Here is a 21314-nt window from a genome sequence, read left to right on the forward strand (position 1 = left end):
CGAAATCCCAGATTTTGATGTAAGAACTTCCGCGTTGCCATGGAACCAGCCGAAAGTTGTAGTTTGGGTGGAAAAAGTTGAAGGGTACGAGTTGTATGAAAAGCCGCAAGTATACCACTCATCAGTTGATGCGAGGTACTGTCCAGGGGGCGTGAGAGTCGGTGAAAAGTGTGTCAAAAAAACCTAAACCAATTTTGTGTAAAGCTCTTTGTTTTTGTTTTGTAAGAACATTGCATACAAACCGGAAAGTTACTGTGTGTTTTTATTTGTGTACGTCTTTAACGCATTCTAGAAAACTACTGGATCTCTTAGAAATATTAGACATAAAGATACAAAATCTCTATTTACACATGAGAATACGCAGTTGTGGTGGTTGATTAAAGAGACAGTATTTATTTATGGTCATCAAAATGTTCTATCCAAGGATGCAGTCCCCAGCTTATTTAACATTAGCCCTGCTAATCCGACATAACGCTTTGACCTTGATAGCAATCTAGGCGGCTTTAAAAAGTTTAGAGTTCAACAAATGTCAATGACAATAAGCCATTTTTGCCAGTAAGGTCACGGTAAACCCAATGATTCGAGATATACAAATATTCGGTAACAATAAATATGTAAATTACCAATACTGGATATGACATAACAAAGGAGTAAACAGTCTTTTGATTGTATTAATTAATAATACTTATACACCTTAATATTTGCCGTATAAGGTCAAAAGTCAATGTAAAGTCTAAAATAGTTTCCTCAAAACAATAATGAAATCTTTGACATGAGAATTTATATTAAGTACCATTTTTCATAATGATATATCCAAATGTTGTGGTTTTTTTGCCGTTGCTAAGGTTTTTTTTATCATTATTACATCATCTGTAAATCCCAACAGGTAATTTTAGCTTCTTCGGTAAAACATAATTAAACAACGTATACTTAAGTAGAATTACCATACACCATTAATAATTATGAGTTATTTTTAGAATCTATGCTAATATTGAGTGATTTAAACCTACTTTGATATCAGAATAGAATTCTAAGACAGGAAGATGAAGTAATGCAGAACTTTTCATATTTCAAAATCAATTGAAGGCAAAAATCCTCAGATCTCGCAAAACTCGCGACTCTGGGTCGCAGAGATTTCTTTGCGAACTATTTCCGATATCTGTTGGAAAACCTACCCGTTGTAAATAATGAAGTATGGCCGGCGCCGCGGGGCGCAATTAATATTGAGTGGTGGGTCTCGCGGGACTGCGCGTATCGCCTTTCTATGTGTAATCTATAGTATAAAAATGAATCGCAAAATGTGTTGGTAAGCGCATAACTCAACGCCTGGACCAATTTGGCTAATTCTTTTTTTGTTGTGTTTGTTATTGTCAGGAGAAGGTTCTTATGAAAAAAAATTGGGTAAAGTAGAGAAGTCAGTTGACGGGAGCGAAGCCGCGGGCAAAAGCTAGTGGGGGATAAAAACGCGTCCGTGCCACGGCTCGTGTTAAAATATATCGGTATTTCTAGTACATTTCCACTGTAGGAAAATTTTGATAAGTAAGTATAATTTTCGACGGTAACCAGTAATCGATGTTAGCTGATGTTGCTTTTTGACTACATAGGTATTGACACACTGCAAGTTTTATTTGAATGAAGCTAGGTGTATTCCTAGGTTGTAATCAAAATGGTAAAATAAAATGTTGTCCACAAAAAACTCTGTAGATAAGTAATTCTAGAAATCTTAGTTCTTTTATTTTGTATCTCTAACTGGTCAAAAAGATTGATGATTGCAGACAACGTTTTTCTGTTTTTCGGAATCTCTATAGATTAAGGTACCCGCGGGTATTAAGGCCTGTCGGATAATAAGGCCTAAATGTCAAAAATCGTACGAAATATAACAGTTGACGATCGAGGTTACACTCACACATGCATAGCGCGTGTACACGTCGCTGCGAAGCGGCGAACGCGCTCTTTCATTGGCCACGGCGCCAGTATCGTCGAAAAAATTTTGAGGAGTGGTCGCGAGGCCGGAATTATAAAAATTGGCTCCAGAAAAACGTAAGTAAATTTTGTAATATCACAGATACATACCTGCATTGACTGTCTGTTCGTTAATTATTGTATGCTTGCACCTACCTTACCATATTAAGGGGTTTATCGTATTAAAAAATATATTTATTTTGTTTTTTGTAAGCACGCGGTTCGCAGATATTAAGGCCTATAAAATTTGACTGTAGGCCTTATTATACTTCGACTTTTTTAAACTACTACTACTAGTACTACTACAAAAATACAACCCTTATTTATAAATACAACCCTTATTTATAAATAAGGGTTGTATTTTTGGAATGCATGTATGTGTATAGGTATGTATATATGTCTAATTTATTTATGTTTGTTTTCAGTTCTAAGAACCACGACGCCTTCCAAACGGGCATTGTGAACTGGCAATGAAACAATGCTCGCAATGCATCAAGTGGTATCATGAGCAGTGTGTCGGTTTGTCGATAGAAGATACTGATGACTTTCAGTATCCTAGTGGATGCGAATAGAGGCAATTTATTTAATATTCCAAGACCATTTATGTTCCTATTACTTTATTTGTATGATTATTAATATCAAAAATACCAATTTACAAAGTTTAAGTTGATTTTTCGATAGTTTTAACTATAGGCCTTTTTACCTTTCCTTAGTATAATAAAGCCTTCAGAGAGAGTTTTTAAAAAAGTTAAATATTCTTTTAATTTAAAGCAGCAGACGCTATTTTTTGTTTAAACTTTGTAGTTATTTAAGTAAATGACTGATTACCAATAAAACTTGTTGATTATGACGGTCATTTTTCATTTTATTACAAATTTCCCTTAGCTAGGCCTTAATACCCCCAGGTACCTTACTTATTTTTTAGGTCTTAATTCCACAAGTTTCTTCTACATATAATACCGATAACTTTCTGCTATAAAATATTCTCATAAATAGTGATACACTCGCTAACAACTTCAATATAATATGAGGAACGTGCGCGACATAAATTGGCGTCTTGTTACACTCAATTTACAGCGGCGTGCAACCGACGCGGGTGCATATGAGATTCAGTTAGGCCGTCTTGGGTGCAGATTCTTGGCCGTTAGTGTATCATTGCTACGATATTTACGATTACTTGGCAATATGTGGGATTGATAGTGATGCTTGCAAGTAGCAGATATTTCCAAAACAATTTGTTTTGGGATAAGGAGAAAGACCTTAGGATAAGGAGAAGAAAGTCTTCTTCTTTAAGTTTAATCACCTAACAAGCCCTATCAGAGTGTTTTTAAAACCGCGTGTTGGCCACTGACTTAAAATAATAATAACGACTGCCACTAGAATGCCATAGTCACCAAATTAGGATACTCGTCGCTTTGAGACGCCTTACAAGAGTACCTATGTAGGCGCAAGTAGCGCGTAGTACAGACTAGCACCTACTGTCTGCCAGTCCAATCAGACGCACTCGACGCTCATCAGTCGCGCATTATATGCACGCCTCACGTACCACCTTGCACGAACAAATTGCTGCTTCAATACCACTTATTACGTTATTGTTTGTAATTGGTATTACATTGATATGATACATGAATAACATAAGTACTCATCAGTCGACAGCTTTTTGTTTTCGATCACGTTTCTCAAGAATCTTGTAAGTATATTTAAAATAAACAAATACCTATGAAAACAGGAAGTATTTATCAAATCACAAGAGGTTACTGGAATTTAAGACTTAAGATAAAGAAACAGAGGCCATTTTAAATGAAAAGCGCCTAAATCCATATCTAAACAGCGACAAAGCCCACTTGACCTCAGAGTACCGGAGAGTACATTCATACACGTGTTCAGGCTTACTTTGTTAATTGGACTGAACTATCAATTAGTGTATTTGTTCCATTACAGAGGGTTTTGTCGATTGCAAATTGTTTTAAAATTAATTTATTTTGTTTTAGTGGGAGAGTTTTGGGTTCTCAGTTGCGGTCTGTGGTTATGTGGAAACTAGTTATCTTTATAACACATCGTTATCACATTAAGTTGTAAAGCGTGAAAAGTTTACCAATGAAACATTTAAACTAGCAGCCAGATGCAATATGCTGGCTCACAGATTTGCTCGGTGTAGTAGTATGGTCAAAATAACCCTCTTCAAAGCTTACTGTCAGGGGTTCTACACGGGCAGTCTGTGGGTCAGCTATACGCGGAAGGACCTAGATGCTCTGCGCGTGCAATATAATAATGGCTTCAGAGTGCTGTTGAGGTTACCTCGATTCTGCAGCGCGTCTAGCATGTTTGCTGTGGCACGAACTGATGACTTCTATGCCATCATAAGGAAGAAGACCGCATCCTTAATAAGCAGAATGAGGGCTAGCACCAACAGCATTCTGCATACTCTGGCTGAGCAGCACGATGTACCAATATTAAGACACGCAGTTCGGTTGCTCGGGAGGCAGCAAATTAAAAAATAGATAATGTAAATTAAATTCATTGATACTAACCCATAGTTGATAAGTGCTTTTTTACTAACAATTGGACCAAAATGTAGTCAAAATAAATAAATAAATTATTATTATTATTTAAAGCCAGCCAACGCACAAAAAAATGTTTTTACTTTCATGTAATGTACTTAGATTAAGCTGACTACTGAGCCAATATTAAGTGCAGAAATGATCCCAAGCTTAAGATCACAAGTATAATGCGGTCATACTAGGTAGTCTAATACGCCTTGAGAACAAGTTCAGGGGGATTCTATGGTTTCAGCTTTGTCTTAACATTGTCTTCAGGACAAAGGTGAATATAATATGATGTAGTTCAAAGGATGATAGGATTAAGGGTTTAGTCTTTAGAGTCGGAATCTCGTGTACCTAAGTGCTAATACAGATATTTCGATATGTTTCTGTTACTTACCAAAGCCTCTACGTCATAAGAAGCAAAAGTTACACTTCAAAGCCAGCCAGATTTATCTATCTTTTATCTTTTTACGCCAAAAAAATCAAACTGAACCTCATAAAAATTCCGTAGGCCAACATATTCCCGTAAAAACGTGGCTCAAATTTAAAAGGTCAGTGGGGTACCATAATGCTTATAAAGGCGCTCTCAAACGCCTGTCAAATAAACCGCTGTATCTTGGCCGCGCATTTCGTAAGCAGAAACAATATTAACCGGGGCTCCGGTTTAATTTCCATAAGAAAATAAAAATGGCCGTTATTTGTCTTCGGTGGGAGGGGATCTTGGTTTTGTGGGGTTACTGTTGGTTTTAGAAGGGTTTAAGGTGAGAGTTGAGTGAGTTTTACAAGTTTTGTTTTATGGAGGACGAAACAAAGCGACATACTGCATCTGGCTGGTATATTGAACACGTATATTCTACCTGACACACGCTGAGCTGGACTCCCATTCGGTGCAAACTTAAGACATAGGTACTGCACTGCGCACTTTACTGTCCTTGTACCAATCTTTTGATTTTTTTATTTCTTATTGTGTATGTTTGTGTCCTTTTGAGTGTACTGAATAAATGTGTATATCTGGCTAATAACGTTGCCAGATCTGATGTCAGATAACATTTCATTTAGTAATAACGTCAAATTAAACTATTTCACTTACCTATAAGGAAGGTTACACGTACATATTTACCATCTCACCTCAAACAATCTACAATAAAATTCCAGATGAGGTTAAAATACTACCTCTCCATAAATTTAAGAAAACATTGCAAAAAATTCTAATTGAGAAATGTTTCTACACGGTCGATGAGTTCCTAAATGACTAATTTAGATTTTGATATAATTTAATTCTAGATGTAATTGTAAAAATTTCTTATTTTACGTAGTACGTAAACTTCAAACTATATTTGTACGTCTCACCATAGACAGAACATAGCGCAATATTTTATTTAATTTTAAGATCTACATTTTATGTTTACCTATGTTTTACAAATAAATAATACTTTGACTTTGACTTTGAACAAAAAACATTGGTAGTAGTACCAAAGTCCATAATCCTTAACTTATTATTTCTCATTTGCATTCCCAGAGTCGTGATTTCAGCAAGAATTTCAGTAAAAGGTGCTATTGTTTGTCAGCACTATTTTGGACTCGGTTTAATCCAGTTTTCGTTTTTAAATGATACGGTTTAAATCACACTTACCTAGTCTCAATACATATTTGGATTTAAGAGCTGCACGCGCAAATGCAAAAATAATTAATAGTAGGCAAATCAAACACATATGTAAGTAAGGCCAATTTTATTGACTAATGTGAAAATTCCTCAAAAAAAAAATTCATTTATTCTGATTTTCTGGACTACTTCTTTTTATACCCATACCCAATTCCATCCCACATTGGATTATAACTATTAGTCTTCCAGTCATAGCTATGCTGGTCCTTCTTCGTCACGTGGTCATGTTGGTCTTTCTTATCCAGGTGACATGTAGGATCCAGCCATTTATTAAGGTCCATACCCGGTATGTGATCGCACGGCACTATTTTGTTCCTGGAATTGAAAAGAACATTACTTTTTATTTTAAAACAAGTTTATAGGTCATGGCTCTACAGACGAACAATCTTGTTCACTTAATTGCCTCTTGTGCACAATAATAAGATGCCTTCTTGTAGTTTCGTACTTAAAATAGTTTTGTAAGCAGAAATGGAATACTCGGAAACTACAAAGTTTCTTCTACATAAATAGGGAAACGAAGTTGTATTTATGATTTCTTGATGTGCAAAAACTTGAAGCAGTGAAAATAGACTTTAGCTTTATTGACATAAGACTTACTTTTTGCTGACGTTAAGCAGAGCTTTGGGCTGTATTTCTTCTACGCCATCGCCGTTGTCACAAAGCAGCCGAGCTACACTGGTAGTCCTTACTTCGTTCAGTTGGGCTATTAGACGAAATTATTTTTTAAGACAAGTATAAATTAATTTTTCGACAAATTAACACTGAAAAAGAAAAATAAATAACTTTTTTCTAGATATTTTTCTGGTCTTTTGATACATACAAAGAGTTAAAGCAGAGTGAGTTTGTCCATTTTCAAAGAAATGCCTGTCGGATCTTCTCCAGTTGACGAGATTCTCCACCATGATGCAGAACAGGGTCGGTCCCACCCAGGCACCGTGCAGCAGCTTCTCACTGTATATGGCTACCATCAGCTCCATATCATCGACTTCATTGTCATAGATACGACGGAGTTGTTCCACTTTCTGGGGACAAAATAATACCATTAGGGAATAACTATAATATATGGTTACCAACTTGAGAAAAAGTTAGGTCTAGAAAGATAAACAAAAATAATACTTATGTTTAGGTGAAAATGGTATGGATACTTACGTCAGCGTAGATGGTATCTTCGAAGTCCTTAAACTTGTGAGCTACAGGCAAGCCGCATATCTTCCTGTATTCGTTGTACGGAGGTAAGCCCTGGTCACGACCCCTCATGATGTCAATAGCGCTGAGATCTGAAGCTGATTGTAATTCTCCGAAGACACGCTCCGCTATCTGTCACGAAAACACACAAGCTCTACTACATTTGAACTTTCATTTAATGGAAGAAGTAATAAGTAAAATAACAATAACAATAGCGTTCTTGAATGGTATTCTTACATCAGGTTCAATGGTGTAATCAAACTTGGCCGCTCTCTGTCTGAAAGCACCCTGTGTCAGGTCTGCTTCAGTGTTATTCACCTCAAGGATACCGCTCCTGAACTCATCGTCAACTGTGGTGCGGGTGCCAAGGTATTTACCCTTCTTGCTGTATAGGCTGGAAGAACATCATCATTGCTAGTATTCTTAATATTAGTACTAAAAGCTTCCACTGCCATTTTTTATACCATTAAATACAGACTGTATTGCAATAATGTTTATCCAACGAAGTTAATGATATAATTCTGCCCTAACTACAACTACGTCTGTTTGTAAGCACCATTAATGTGTAACGCTTTGAAAGAAATGTTGGTTAATGAGGTAATGAGAGTTTTCAACATTGTCTTTTAGATCTTTAACAATTACTGTACTAGCCAGGTCCACTTTTGATAATTATCTACGCCACTTTATTGCCAATTAATTTAATACTGGGAGAAAACAAGAGATGAAGCAAAAAATGTTTAGGTATAGACATAATTCTATGATTGACTTACTCGGTCCTTCCATCCTGGAAGGTATGGAACCAGCGTGTTCCAATCAGATACTCGTGGTATACTCCCGGCTTGGAGTGCTCATCAAAATCATTGACGTAGCCAGTCGTCTCGTATATTACTCCAGTCTCCAGGGCATTCTTTCGACCTGAAGCGAAAGTATTAAGTGATTACGAATTAATAATCTGAAAACAAAGAAAGTAATGTAGCCAAAAAATCGTAATAATTTCTTACCTAAGATATCTGCCATCAGTTCATAATACAGCATATACTGCCATTGAGCTATATTGATCTGGCGAGCGGTCTCAAACAGCTTCTGGTCATCCCAGCAGGGGTTGATCACTGCCAACTTACGTGCCAACCTGTTGTGTTCCCGGTAGAACCACATCGCAGTTAGGTATATGCCAGATAGGACGTTCCCGTCATAGAAGTCACCTGAAAAACAACCACCATGACCGTTCAATATTCGCTTTATAATATCAGTTGGTTGAAATCTGGCACAATGACACCCAATTAGTAGGTAACCATGCTCTATGATTTGAAGGTCAAAGGTATTTAATAGTCCCTTAAGAATACTTGCCAAATTCATAGCAGGCGTTCTCAATAGGTCTTCGGTTATTAACGCAAATAGCAGAAGTGCCCGGTGGTCTCTCCACGCCGTCTCTTTCTTCAGACTTCAGCAGTCCTCCTTGGTATGTTCTTATTTGTCTCTCCCGAGCGTCGGTATAGCCGTATACAATTGACAGGTCTTCTAACGGAGTTGGTAGATTGTACTGTGGAACGGGATATTTTCAAGTACATATTTTATGGATCAGCTCACATTTAAGTAATTATTTTTTAATTAAAAGTATTTTTTTAAAGCTTATAAGTAGTGTGAGTTGTTATCCTCAAACTAACCACCTTTGTATCTGGAGTGTCAAAAGCGCATTTGGGGCAGATGGAAGTCATGCTCTTCAATCCTTAAAGCGTAACCCTGGCAATTGGGCCATAATCCAATTGGTAGGTGGATCCCCTCAACTCATGTACTTACTCGTTCAGCAGGAAGGGTGTTGGGTATGCAGCCCATCTCTTGAAACGTGGAGAATCTGGTAAGGTTCATGCACCTGATGCCAGTTCTCCGAAGGTAGGGATCGTCTTGAGGAACTGGTATGGGTATGCAAAGAGGATTGACTCGGTTGGGCGTGTTGCCCAGGCAGCAGTCGCTGGCGATAGCGTAGCGAACTGTCAAATTAAGAAGAAAGTATGAGATGTAATTTAATAAGTATTGTTTGTAGTATCTCAAGGTTTTCAATTCAACAGTAACATAAACATTGTTCAAGTCTGTTCTAAGTTGCCTGATATTAATTATAGAAATGGAACATATTGTGGTTACCTTTAACATAACATAAGCCATCAAGGTGGCCAAACTAGTAAAAGACTTACGCAGCACCGTCAAGTCAGCAACATCCACGATGGAGAAGACGAACACGTGAGTGGCCAGGGTATTGAACTGGTAGTCTTCTGGGAAGCCATCACTCAGGATCTTGGTGCGCAGCAGACGAGCTGATGGTAGCTCGGAGCCGTTCATGGCAGGTCGTAAGCTATTACCTGAAATGTACTCGTATTCGTTAATATCAGCAGTATTAAGTAACGGCGCCCAGACATTGCACTTTCAATTCCCACTCTCTCATATTTTAATGGGCTGGCTATCTGACACAATCGGAGAAAAAGTAAAGTACCTCCTCCGAGCCTTTTTCCCAAACTATGTTGGGGTCGGCTTCCAGTCTAACCGGATGTAGCTGAGTACCAGTGCTTTACAAGGAGCGACTGCCCTATCTGACCCCCTCAACCCAGTTACCCGGGCAACCCAATACCCCTTGGTTAAACTGGTGTCAGACTTACTGGCTTCTGACTACCCGTAACGACTGCCAAGGATGTTCAATGACAGCCGGGACCTACAGTTTAACGTGCCATCCGAAACACAGTCATTGGTGTTTAAGATATTCTTAGAAAGTACATACAAACTTAGAAAAGTTGCATTGGTCTGACCTGGAATCGAACCCGCGCCCTCATACTCGAGAGGCCACCACGACTTTTTTTTTTATAAAAGAATTTTTAAATATTTTTTTTTGTTCTTTGTACAAAATACCCATTTTAATCTGACAACGACATAATACTACGTCTAACATAGGCCCAGTTTTTTCCCTAATATTAAAAATGTTGGTCCTTTCGCATAAAGCTTCATCACCATCTTACCGAGTCCGAACTTGGCTGACCTCAGCCTTAGCATGGGGGTAGGGGAGGCGCCTCGGGAGGGGTACTTGGGGTTCACGCAGGTGCCGTCGATGCGCCGACCCTCGTGCTCGTCGCATGGTTGCACCCGCACTGTGCATTGCCTGGATAGTAAGAATTTCACTATAGAATTGTTTGTTACAATGTTTATTTATTTATTTATTGGAAAACCAACGGCTATACAAAACAATGTTGTAAACATATATAGAAACAGAAAGCCAATTATAGGTTTTCACGGATAATAATGGAATAACACGCCTAAAGCTAGGTAATCAGCTGGTCTATGAGGTATTAAAATTATCTATACATATAATAAATCTGTAAAAAAACTGTGTCTGTACATTGAATATATTTAAAAAATAATAATTGGGTGGGGTTTAGAAACAGTGATGGAGCACAAATCCAAAAAAAAAATTCTGTCTGTTTGTCTGTATGTCTGTATGTCTGTATGTCTGTATGTCTGTTTGTTTGTACACGCTAATCTTCGGAACTACTGAACGGATTTCAATGATTTTTTCTTTGTTGTATCAGTATTAAGCCTGGTCAACATATAGGCTATAATATATCTTCGAAACTTGAAGACCTGATGCAGAACTCCAACAGACCAACAAAACTATAAGAGATATAAAAATGGTGCCATGGCAAAAATTGTTTCATGTGATGAGCATTTTTAGTTGAGATAATAAATTTGAAGATCTGGAACACCTGATGTGGAACCCCAAGAGCCCAGCTTCTCTGTACCATATACAGGTATGGCGTTTTAGCAAAAGTTGTTCAATTTGATAAGCACTTTCTATTGACTTATACAAATTGAAGATCTAAAACACCTGATGTGGAACTCCAGGTGCCCAGCTAGACTATAGCATATAGAGGTATGACGTTTTAGCAAAAGTTGTTCAATCTGATAAGCACTCTCTGTTGACTTATACAAATTGAAGGTGTAAAACACCTGATGTGGAACTCCAGGAGTCCAGCTAGACTATAGCATATGAAGATATGACGTTTTAGCAAAAGTGGTTCAATCTGATAAGCACTCTCTATTGATGTATAAACATCGAAGATCTGGAACACCTGATATGAAACTTCAAGAGCAATACTACACTTGAAATGTATAGAAATGAATGTTATGAAATAGGTATGGTGAATCCTATCCTAAAATAATGGACACGTATTTTTCTTTTCTCTCTCTCTCACAAACAAATAATAACGAAGATACAACAACGCTTCGTTAAGTCACTGCTTAGTACAAATTTTACATACTTAGACGTGGCGTCACGAGCCCTCACTCTCCGACTTTGTTGCGTTATATCTCATTATTATTTTGTATGTCTCTTCCAGACCTCGGGACTACAGAGTTCCGAATTTTTGGGAGGCAAACGTGGGGCCGAAGCCAACACGCTGAAGCCCTTTTGAGACAACTTTAATGAAATGGTGACACAATACCGTCGATTATCCCTTTATACACTATAGAAATGAACCCAAGGACATTCACCGGTGGACGTCGTTAAAAAAAAAGACAATCCCCGGTTCTGTGCTAAACTATTGCTAACTATTGAGGGAAACTACTTGGGCTATTTGTGATGGGATGTTAGTGGATGTCAATGGTACATGTAAAAATGGCAGGTGGAGACTCGCCACCTCACTTACTGGGCCCCCGGGAACCTGAAGCGTGAGGATACCTCGGCGGACTTTAAACACAGATTACGCGCTCCCTGTGCTTACCATGAGGCACCTACCCTCCGAGCAGGGCTACTAATCCTGCTCTAGCGACTCCACTCTGGACGGCCAAGCCAAGCCAGAGGCGTGAGACCTACCCCCGTCATGGTTCACTCCGACCGGCCGGAGATGGGGGATACTCTCCCTGGAGAACTCAGCATATAGTATAGCCCCGCGGGGTTGCTACTCCCCGTCATCAGCCTCAGATGTCCTGCGGTGCCTATATCTCATTATTATTGTCGTTATTATCTCAAGAGCCTTTGTCCCAATTATGTTATGGTCGACTTCCAGTCACGATGCAACTGAGTACCAGTATTTTACAAGGAGCGACTGCCTATCTGACCTCCACAACCTGGTTACCCGCTCAACCCAACATACCTTGGTAAGACTTACTGGCTTCTGACTACCCATAACGACTGCCAAGAATGTTCAATGACAGCCGGAACCTACAGTTTAACATCCCCTCCAAATAACGGTTATTGGTATCCAAAATATACGTAGAAAGTACATACGAACTTAGAAAAGTTGCATTGGCAGGCACTTGCCAGACCTGGAATCAAAGACGCACGCTCATACTTGAGAGATTGGTTCTCTACCCACTAAACCACCACGACTTCCACTAAGTCACCACGACTTTGTCATCTATTTAATGTTTTTTTACGTAATAATACGTGTAACATTTTTGCCACATAACTTAAATGCAGACTTATTAGAATCACTACTTTTATCCCTATGATCACGCCTATTGCGGTTCAGTTCTCAGCGTTTTGTTTAGTCCAATTTAATTAAATATATGGAACGTTTCTAATGTTTATCCGTATTCCGTTGTTTTCAAGTCAACGGGCCCTTAAAATTCAATATCAGACGGTTCAGATCTTTGATTTTGCTGACCCCGTAGTCGCTGGCATAAGGGACAGGATCCGCGTACGAAGTCGCGGGCAGAAGCTAGTAATTACATAATACAAGGTTAAATTTTGAAAAAATCGTGATTTAGTTGCCTACGAACCACAGCACTCCTGGTATTGAATGGGTCAAAAGAGTACTCTTTACACAATTTGTTAAAATCCTTGCTCGCTCACAACCAGGCCCGCCGTAAGCGGGCGTGCAGCGCGTGCACAGCACGCGGGCGGCACGTCCTAGGGGGCGGCAAATCCAGCGAGTTATCACGTAATATTTAAAAAATACAATATCTTTTTACTTATGATTTGATTTCAATATTTCCGAACACAGCAATAGCGCTAAGAACTTACTTACACTGCCAGTTTCAGTTAGGTACATCTGTTAAAAGGACATTTTCAAAATAAAAGATTCTTAACCAGTGGCGTAGCGCGCGGCAAATGCTATTTAGGGGGCGGCAAAATTAAACCAATAAAATTTCGGAAAAAGCCGCCCTAGCTTTGGTCGTCTCCTATCAATTTTGACTGTTTCACCCTTTGCATCCCCAAAAAAATTCGCGCTCGCTGCGCTCGCGGCTCCATGTCAGATTTCGCATTTTATCTTAGTTTAATTGCTGAGGCATTCAATTCCGAAAAAATATTTTTCGCGCACGTCCGTTATGGCTTTTTATGATATGTTTACTTCAAGAAAACTCTAAGGAAAAAATTGCGCTCGCTTCGCTCGCGGCTTTTGCACTTCACTTCTGTGCATGTCTTACTTTTTGACTTTGCTTTGTTAATTTACAGTGGTTTTTATTTGTTTTGTTCTTAGACTAAAAAATTCTCGTTACATAATTCTTCCTTACATATGGCATGTGTCTTATAAGTTGACTTTTCAACGGGAAACCCACCAAATAGCATATTTTACTGAATTTAAACATTGTTATAGATATTTAAGTGCGTTAGTTTAAGTTAATCACAATCTTTCAATACATAGAGGCCACTTGGGTAATGATTGCACTGCATTGATGCCCTAAGCAATTGCTTAGTTTACTTATGGGCTAACCCAGGACTGCTTAGGTTACCTACTCTGAACATTTCAAGTACTTAAATAAAAAGTTATGTGTAATGTATGTTATGTATTGCAATAGTTATTTATCCAAAAGTAGGTGGGTTTTCTGCAATCAGAGCGGTGCATGTACATATTTTTTTCTGTTGGACTGTAACATGGATATGAATGGGCGGAGGGGGGGGGGGGGGGGTCCGGACCCCCTGTATCCGCCATATTTTTTGACAAAACGTATGTAGTCGTAGGGCGGCATAATCAGTTTTGCACGCGGGCGAACAAACAGCTAGCGGCGGGCCTGCTCACAACATATATGTATTCTGCCTATAGTTCGAAGATGACAATGGGACTGATATAGGTGGGTTAAACCGAACAGATTTTTGAGGAACTGAGAAATTAATTATTATTTATGTTGAAATAAAACTGAAACTAAGATGTACCTAACATCATCATCCTCCGAGCCTTTTTCCCAATCATGTTGGGGTCGGCTTCCAGTCTAACCGGATTCAGCTGAGTACCAGTGCTTTACAAGAAGCGACTGCCTATCTGACCTCCTCAACCCAGTTACCCGGGCAACCCGATACCCCTTGGTTAGACTGGTGTCAGACTTACTGGCTTCTGACTACCCGTAACGACTGCCAAGGATGTTCAATGACAGCCGGGACCTACAGTTTAACGTGCCATCCGAAACACAGCCAATGGTGTCTAAGATATACTTAGAAAGTACATACAGACTTAGAAAAGTTGCATTGGTACTTGCCTGACCTGGGATCGAAGATGTACCTAACATGTTAATAGATAAAAGAAGAGTTGGTTAATTGCGTTTCCAAATTTTATTATGTTTTACCTGTGGTAATTATTATTAACTTTCTTATTTAACAGAAAATCTTTTTTATGTAAGTGATCAATTTAGCTCTTCTAATGGAAGCTGAATATTAATTTTTTGAAGATGGCCAATAATCAGAACAGTTTTTGTATATTTTTTACAAGACTTCAACAAAAAACTGTTTTCTAATATCCATAGGTACTCTTAGCATTCGCACCTTATAAGCTCAACGGAGAAATTCAAGCAAAAAAGTTTTTTTTTTTCAATTAATGTAAATAGTTTGTGAATAAAAACCTTACTTTGAAAAAAAAAAGCAAAAAAAGAACTAAAAATATAAATAATTAATATGCAAAATTGAAAATGAACTCACGTAGTCAAATTCAAGCTTTCCAACAGCTTTCCCCTTTCATCCTTAACTGGTTTTCCGAAATACGCATCGTATATCACTTGGGAAACCACAAAATGGCCGAGTAATAAATAAAATGTAAATTTGACGATCATCGCGGCCAACAAACACGATTTCTGTAATTAACTAGTAGTCTATCTGTTGCATTTATTTATGCTGTTCCGTTATTTTGTGCAAATTTAATCACTTAATTGTTAATTGTGCTAATTTATTATGGTTTAGGATCGCTGCACGCTTTGGAGAATAAATTATGTGGGTTTGGTCGGATTTTTTTGCACCTTCTGTGTGGAACTTAGCAATGACTTAATTGACAAATTTTAGCATTTTTCTCAGTAGGTGAGGAGAAACGTGAGTTTTCTACCTATGTTGTGTATTTAGTTGAATTATTTTGTAGGAAACACATAAGTTAGTTACATTTTCCATCTCTTAATGAAGCAATTATGTTATTCTGTAGTAGGTATTGAATGGCATTTTCTTCTGACATTACATAGTTAAACATAGTTGCTATTTGTAACCACACTAGATATCAAACAAAAAACTCACACTTGACAAATTATTGACGTATCTTCAGATCATCGAAGCGGCAAGAATGATAAGTAGTGAAACATTGCATGCGCATGCGCTGATACTAAGGAACCAATAACTACGGTCTTCCGTTTTCTAAAAGAATTAAAATGCATTAGAAGTGCATTGCACTGAATTGAATAACCATTAGGATAGAAATAAATTAAGAGTGATATCTGTTTTATGGTTCTACAGACATATGCTTCCGATTTCGCGCAATTTTTGCGAGTATTTTTTATTTATCACTATTATTGAAACAAATAAGCGTAAAATCACTAAGGATATTTAAAACAAATTCTTTTTTTTCATGCGATCATTTTAACTGATCATTGATGTAGTAGAAGGAAATGATCGTTATGTCGTAACTGTTAAAAAATGTTTGAGCAAATTACACTACTATTATAAAAAAGGTCATTGATATTAGGGGGATCTTTTATCGAATAATATATAAAAGGTAAGAAGGAAAAATAGGTAAGTATATAAAATAAATAAAAAAAAGTATAATCTCGACAATTTTCCTGTATTTGTAACTAAAACATATTTTCTAATGGCCAAACATTACAAGAAACAGGCCAACAATCCAAAAACATATTATATTAATCAATAGCTACACATTTGTCGTTGATTCTGACAAAATTTGCTGGACATGCATTTACTTCGAATATGACTCCAGTCGGTACCTCCGTGATGTCCCCAGAAACTGTTTCTATCGGTTCATGGTAGTCACTGGATAGATGAGACGTAGTCACACTGGCACTCATTACACAGAATAGTACTACAGTGAAATAGAACCTCATTGTATAAGATCTGCACTACTCCCTGTACTCTATCAGAATAGTATGATGATATTGAATAATTTTCATATTTATATAAAACGTAAATAGGTTATTTACCTGTTTCCACAATTTTTTCCCAATACGTCATTGCTTAACCACAAATCGATTAAAGTTAAGTAGTGTGCAAACATTAAAATGTAATTTGCCTTAGGTAAATAATGCTCCATAATTTACAATGAAAATAATACGGCATATCTTTTTACGTTATGTGAAAAAATAAGTGCAGTGATTATGTTATTGTCGTAATAGCCTGCTTCTGTTAATGTGGTTTGAAAACTGACCAGTACCGCCTCTTCAACAAACAGGAAAAAATGTTTCGTTGATAGATGAGGTGTATACTGACATACTGCCGTAGAGTTATGTCAGTTTCATAGTTATAGACGACTAGCTTCTGCCAGCGGCTTCACCCGCATCCCGTGGGAACTACTTCCCGTACCGGGATAAAAAGTAGCCTATAGCCTTCCTCGATAAATGGGCTATCTAACACTGAAAGAAATTTTCAAATCGGACCAGTAGTTCCTGAGATTAGCGCGTTCAAACAAACAAACAAACTCTTCAGCTTTATAATATTAAGTATAGATTATAGGTATAAACATTGTGTGCTGTAAATACAGAAATAAGCAATTGGATAGCTGCCAATATGCTCTGCTTGCTAGTCAATCAGAACTTTAATTTCTCCGTCGCCAACGTCCATACCATGTTGAAAACACCGGTTCTCGTCCGATCACCGAAGTTAAGCAACATCGGGCGCGGTTAGTACTTGGATGGGTGACCGCCTGGGAATACCGCGTGACGTTGGCTTTTTGCTTTTAAGCCTAGACTCTTATTATGACCTTTCGCTAAAAAATACATAAACTAGCAAAACATTGAAAGAGCCTATTGAAAGTGAGAGTGTAAATATATTTTTTAAGACTATTTATTGTAATTGTTTGTCATGCCCCGTTGTAATGATTTTGTGTGTAAGATTGCCTGATAGCATTATTTTACGATAGACAGCATCGACGACCAGAAGATAGTGGCTCTTGGAAATTATTTATCATAATAACATAGGCTTAGATTACTTTTCGGCACGAGGGAAGGAAGAAAAAATTTAGTTACGTTGCGGAAGTCTTTAATCAATAAGAATACATTTATTGTTAACCCTCACAAAGTTAGCAGGGCACAGGTCACCTACAAATATTGCTCCTTCTATGGTAGTAGAATTCTCTGCCGCCTCAGGGTCGTCACCACTGGCCACGCACGTAGTCATTATGACACTCATTATACAGATTAATAGTATCGTGAAATAGAACCTCATTGGCATATCGTCAGGTCTTCACTACTCCCCGTGATATTGCAAAATAGAATGCTTTCAGTGCCTTCTGTCTTTTATAATGTATTCGAGGACGATGTATGAAGTATTTAAGCAATTTTGGATTGATCAATTTACCAGTGTGTCATAGCCAAACGAAAAATCATTTAAATAGGAACTATTTAATGTAGGTAATTTTGTTTTTAGTCATGTAATTTATATGAAGACTACACTCCCGAGCAAAAAAATGGAATCGCCCCCTTGCGCTATACAATTACAACGATTGCTAATGATAAAATATTTACAGTTAAATGTTTATGGTCTCGTTTGAAAGCCCATAACTTTTAGCTTTAAATTAAGTTACTCCCCTCCCGGCATCGAACTTATCGTAAAGTTTCGTCCTTGCGAAAACCGGTGGAGAAGTGCAGTTTTAGTGCAGAAATAAAACATTATTGGAAAGCTGCCAATGCAATATGCATGATACTAAATTGTAATTTCCTATATCAGTCGCCAACGTCCATACCATGTTGAAAACACCGGTTCTCGTCCGATCTCCGAAGTTAAGCAACATCGGGCGCGGTTAGTACTTGGATGGGTGACCGCCTGGGAATACCGCGTGACGTTAGCTTTTTCGTTCTTTTTATTTTATTATTAATGCATCCTTTTGTCAAATAACGTGGCAGGAAACAGAAAACCTACTGATATATCATATTATCATCTGCCTGTCATTTTCTCTCATATATCTCATTTATTTAGTATATCATCGCATTCCACCTTATTTGTGCTGAGGTGACATGACGACTTATAAAAAGGTTGTAATACTTACGTTAAAGCGTCAAAATAAATAAGACTATTGAGTCACAATAATTTAATCAACAGGCACACATTTATTACCTAATCTAATATAATTCACGGGACATATGACGTCCGCTTTGAAAATGGCTGGGGGATACATTGCAATTTCTTCCGAATGCTCTCCTTCAGTTGTTGATTGGCACGTAGTCACGCTGACACTCATTACACACAATAGTACTGTGATAAAGTAGAACCTCATTTCGACACTGCACTATGCTTTTATGTATCTGTGCATTTTTAAATAGGTATAAATTGTTTAAAATCATTTGCTTGTCACACAACGACGAGTTGATTTCAAAGATAATTAAGATAACTGCGTTCTATTGATGAACTGCATAAATTATGTTTGCACAAATGTCTGTGCATTTACTGGGCATTTTTCCCCTTTTTAGGGTTCCGTAGTCTACTAGGAACCTTTATAGTTTCGCCATGTTTGTATGTCCATCCGTCCGACCCGCTAACCTAGCCGTAAAAAAACACCATTGAGTTCCAATAATTTAATCAACAAGCACACATTTGCTACCAATTCTTACAAAGTGTTCAGGACATAGGAAGGCGTCCGCTTTGAAAATTGATGGGGTAGATTGGATAGTCGCCTCGCCTTCCGGAGGACGCTCAGCATCAGTTGTTGATTGGCACGTGGTCACGCTGACACTCATTACACACATTAATACCATGATAAAGTAGAACTTCATTTCGACACTGAATTGCGCGACGTGATGTGGGCTAATAGTAAGACGACTCTGAACTACGCTTTTCATGTGTATACCTATGTATATGTATTACACTTATTTATTACTTACAATTTGGTTTAAATAATTTACTTGTCACACGGCGACAAGTTGATTTCAAAGATAATTTGGATAACTGCGCTGTATTTATGTAATACATTATGATTGCATAATATCTGTCCATTTCCTGGGCATTTTTCTCCTTATTAGGGTTCCGTAGTCAACTAAGAACCTTTACAGTTTCAGCAAGTCCGTCTGTCCGTTTGTACGTCCATCCTTCCGCGAAAAATCTCAAAGATGGTTAACTGCCTATCTCCTCAGTCTGAGTTTCAGGCTATTTGATAAAAATGAATAAATTATTTGATTTGATTTGATTAAAAGAACACCATTGAGGAAAAATAATTTAATCAACTGGCACACATTTGCTACCAATTCTTACAAAGTGTTCAGGACATACGAAGGCGTCCGCTTTGAAAATTGATGGGGTGGCAGCTTCAATAACCAACTCGCCATCCGGAGGACGCTCAGCATCAGTTGTTGATTGGCACGTGGTCACGCTGACACTCATTACACACATTAGTACTATGATAAAGTAGAACCTCATTTCGACACTGGATTTCTCGCTCCCGCAGTGATGTGGAGGAATAGTAAGTCGAGTCTGAACTACGCTGTATGTATACCTATGTATATATATGTACTTATGTTTATTGCTTACAATTTGCTTTAGATAATTTACTTGTCACAAAGCGACGAGTTGATTACAAACATAATTTTGTATAGCTGCGCTCTATTCATGGACAACATAAATTATTGTATTTATACAACGTCTGCCCACTTCCTGGGCATTATTCGCTCTCGTTTAGAGACCTAGTTGTTTGTACAGACAAAATAACAAGTAAATAATTATTGGAAAACTGCCAACAGAACTGCTAGCAAATAACAACTTTGGCTCATCAGACGTCAACGTCCATACCATGTTGAAAACACCGGTTCTCGTCCGATCTCCGAAGTTAAGCAACATCGGGCGCGGTTAGTACTTGGATGGGTGACCGCCTGGGAATACCGCGTGACGTTGGCTTTTTGTTTTAATACCCTAACTTGACTTTCAACAAAGATTTGGAGCATCTGATGAGCCCTGTCTTTTTTTTGGAGCCATTGAGTACAAGAGATGCGGTGACTCAAATCTCACAGCACTGGCAGGATCGTTTCAGGGCTGGGTAATAAAAAGCAATTATCTTAGAGAAACAAGACTGACATGGATAGATGTAGATACATAATTCAGTACCTAACAGTCTAACGTTATCGTTAGTAATCTAAGGCGTTACGGCGCTATAGATGTTGGAATAGGTTTTTTGGATTATTAAAATCTTTTCATTGTCAAAATATTTAATCAACAGGCACACAGTTATTCCCTACTCTGACAAAATTAATAGGACATGGTATTAGGTAGTCAGCTTTGATCATCGAATCTGGCAGATTTAATTGTTCAGGATAACGGCTCTCTTCTTGGGCTTAAGGGCAGGTAGTCATACTGACACTCAAAACACAGAACAGTACTGTGACGAAGTAGAACCGCATTCTATTCTCGGTCTCCGTGAAGTGGTAGAATAGTGTGATGATGATGACTTATGTGTTTTCATATTTATTTGTATAAGAGAGAACTGAGTAGCTTTCATTGTAGAGTATGTAAATAGTGTGTAAGCCAGACATAAATTACGAGATGTTGAACTTACTCTCAATTTGCATATTTTATTTAC

The 21314-nt window shown here is 37.9% G+C and overlaps 1 protein-coding gene and 3 non-coding genes across 4 annotated transcripts; 3 read left to right on the top strand and 1 right to left on the bottom strand.

Moving 5' to 3' along the window:
• Positions 1-6262: 6262 nt before the first annotated feature.
• On the bottom strand, positions 6263-15468 carry LOC124633265 (peroxidase-like). The gene is made up of 12 exons (XM_047168445.1): positions 15245-15468; positions 10356-10495; positions 9543-9707; positions 9151-9341; positions 8701-8893; positions 8355-8555; positions 8124-8268; positions 7591-7747; positions 7318-7485; positions 6989-7190; positions 6766-6871; positions 6263-6483 (listed from the first exon to the last, which is right to left on the bottom strand). The coding sequence occupies exons 1-12, from the start codon at positions 15373-15375 to the stop codon at positions 6294-6296; spliced, it is 1989 nt and encodes a 662-aa protein (XP_047024401.1). The 5' UTR covers positions 15376-15468; the 3' UTR covers positions 6263-6293.
• A 1894-nt stretch (positions 15469-17362) lies between these two features.
• LOC124635611 lies at positions 17363-17481 on the top strand. Its single transcript, XR_006985039.1, has one exon. It is a non-coding gene; the product is annotated as a 5S ribosomal RNA (ribosomal RNA).
• A 999-nt stretch (positions 17482-18480) lies between these two features.
• On the top strand, positions 18481-18599 carry LOC124635570. The gene has a single exon (XR_006985028.1). It is a non-coding gene; the product is annotated as a 5S ribosomal RNA (ribosomal RNA).
• Positions 18600-20516: 1917 nt separating this feature from the next.
• LOC124635629 lies at positions 20517-20635 on the top strand. Its single transcript, XR_006985043.1, has one exon. It is a non-coding gene; the product is annotated as a 5S ribosomal RNA (ribosomal RNA).
• Positions 20636-21314: the final 679 nt, after the last annotated feature.

Source organism: Helicoverpa zea, chromosome 1, assembly GCF_022581195.2.
Source record: "Helicoverpa zea isolate HzStark_Cry1AcR chromosome 1, ilHelZeax1.1, whole genome shotgun sequence".
NCBI classification, from domain to species: Eukaryota; Metazoa; Arthropoda; class Insecta; order Lepidoptera; family Noctuidae; genus Helicoverpa; species Helicoverpa zea.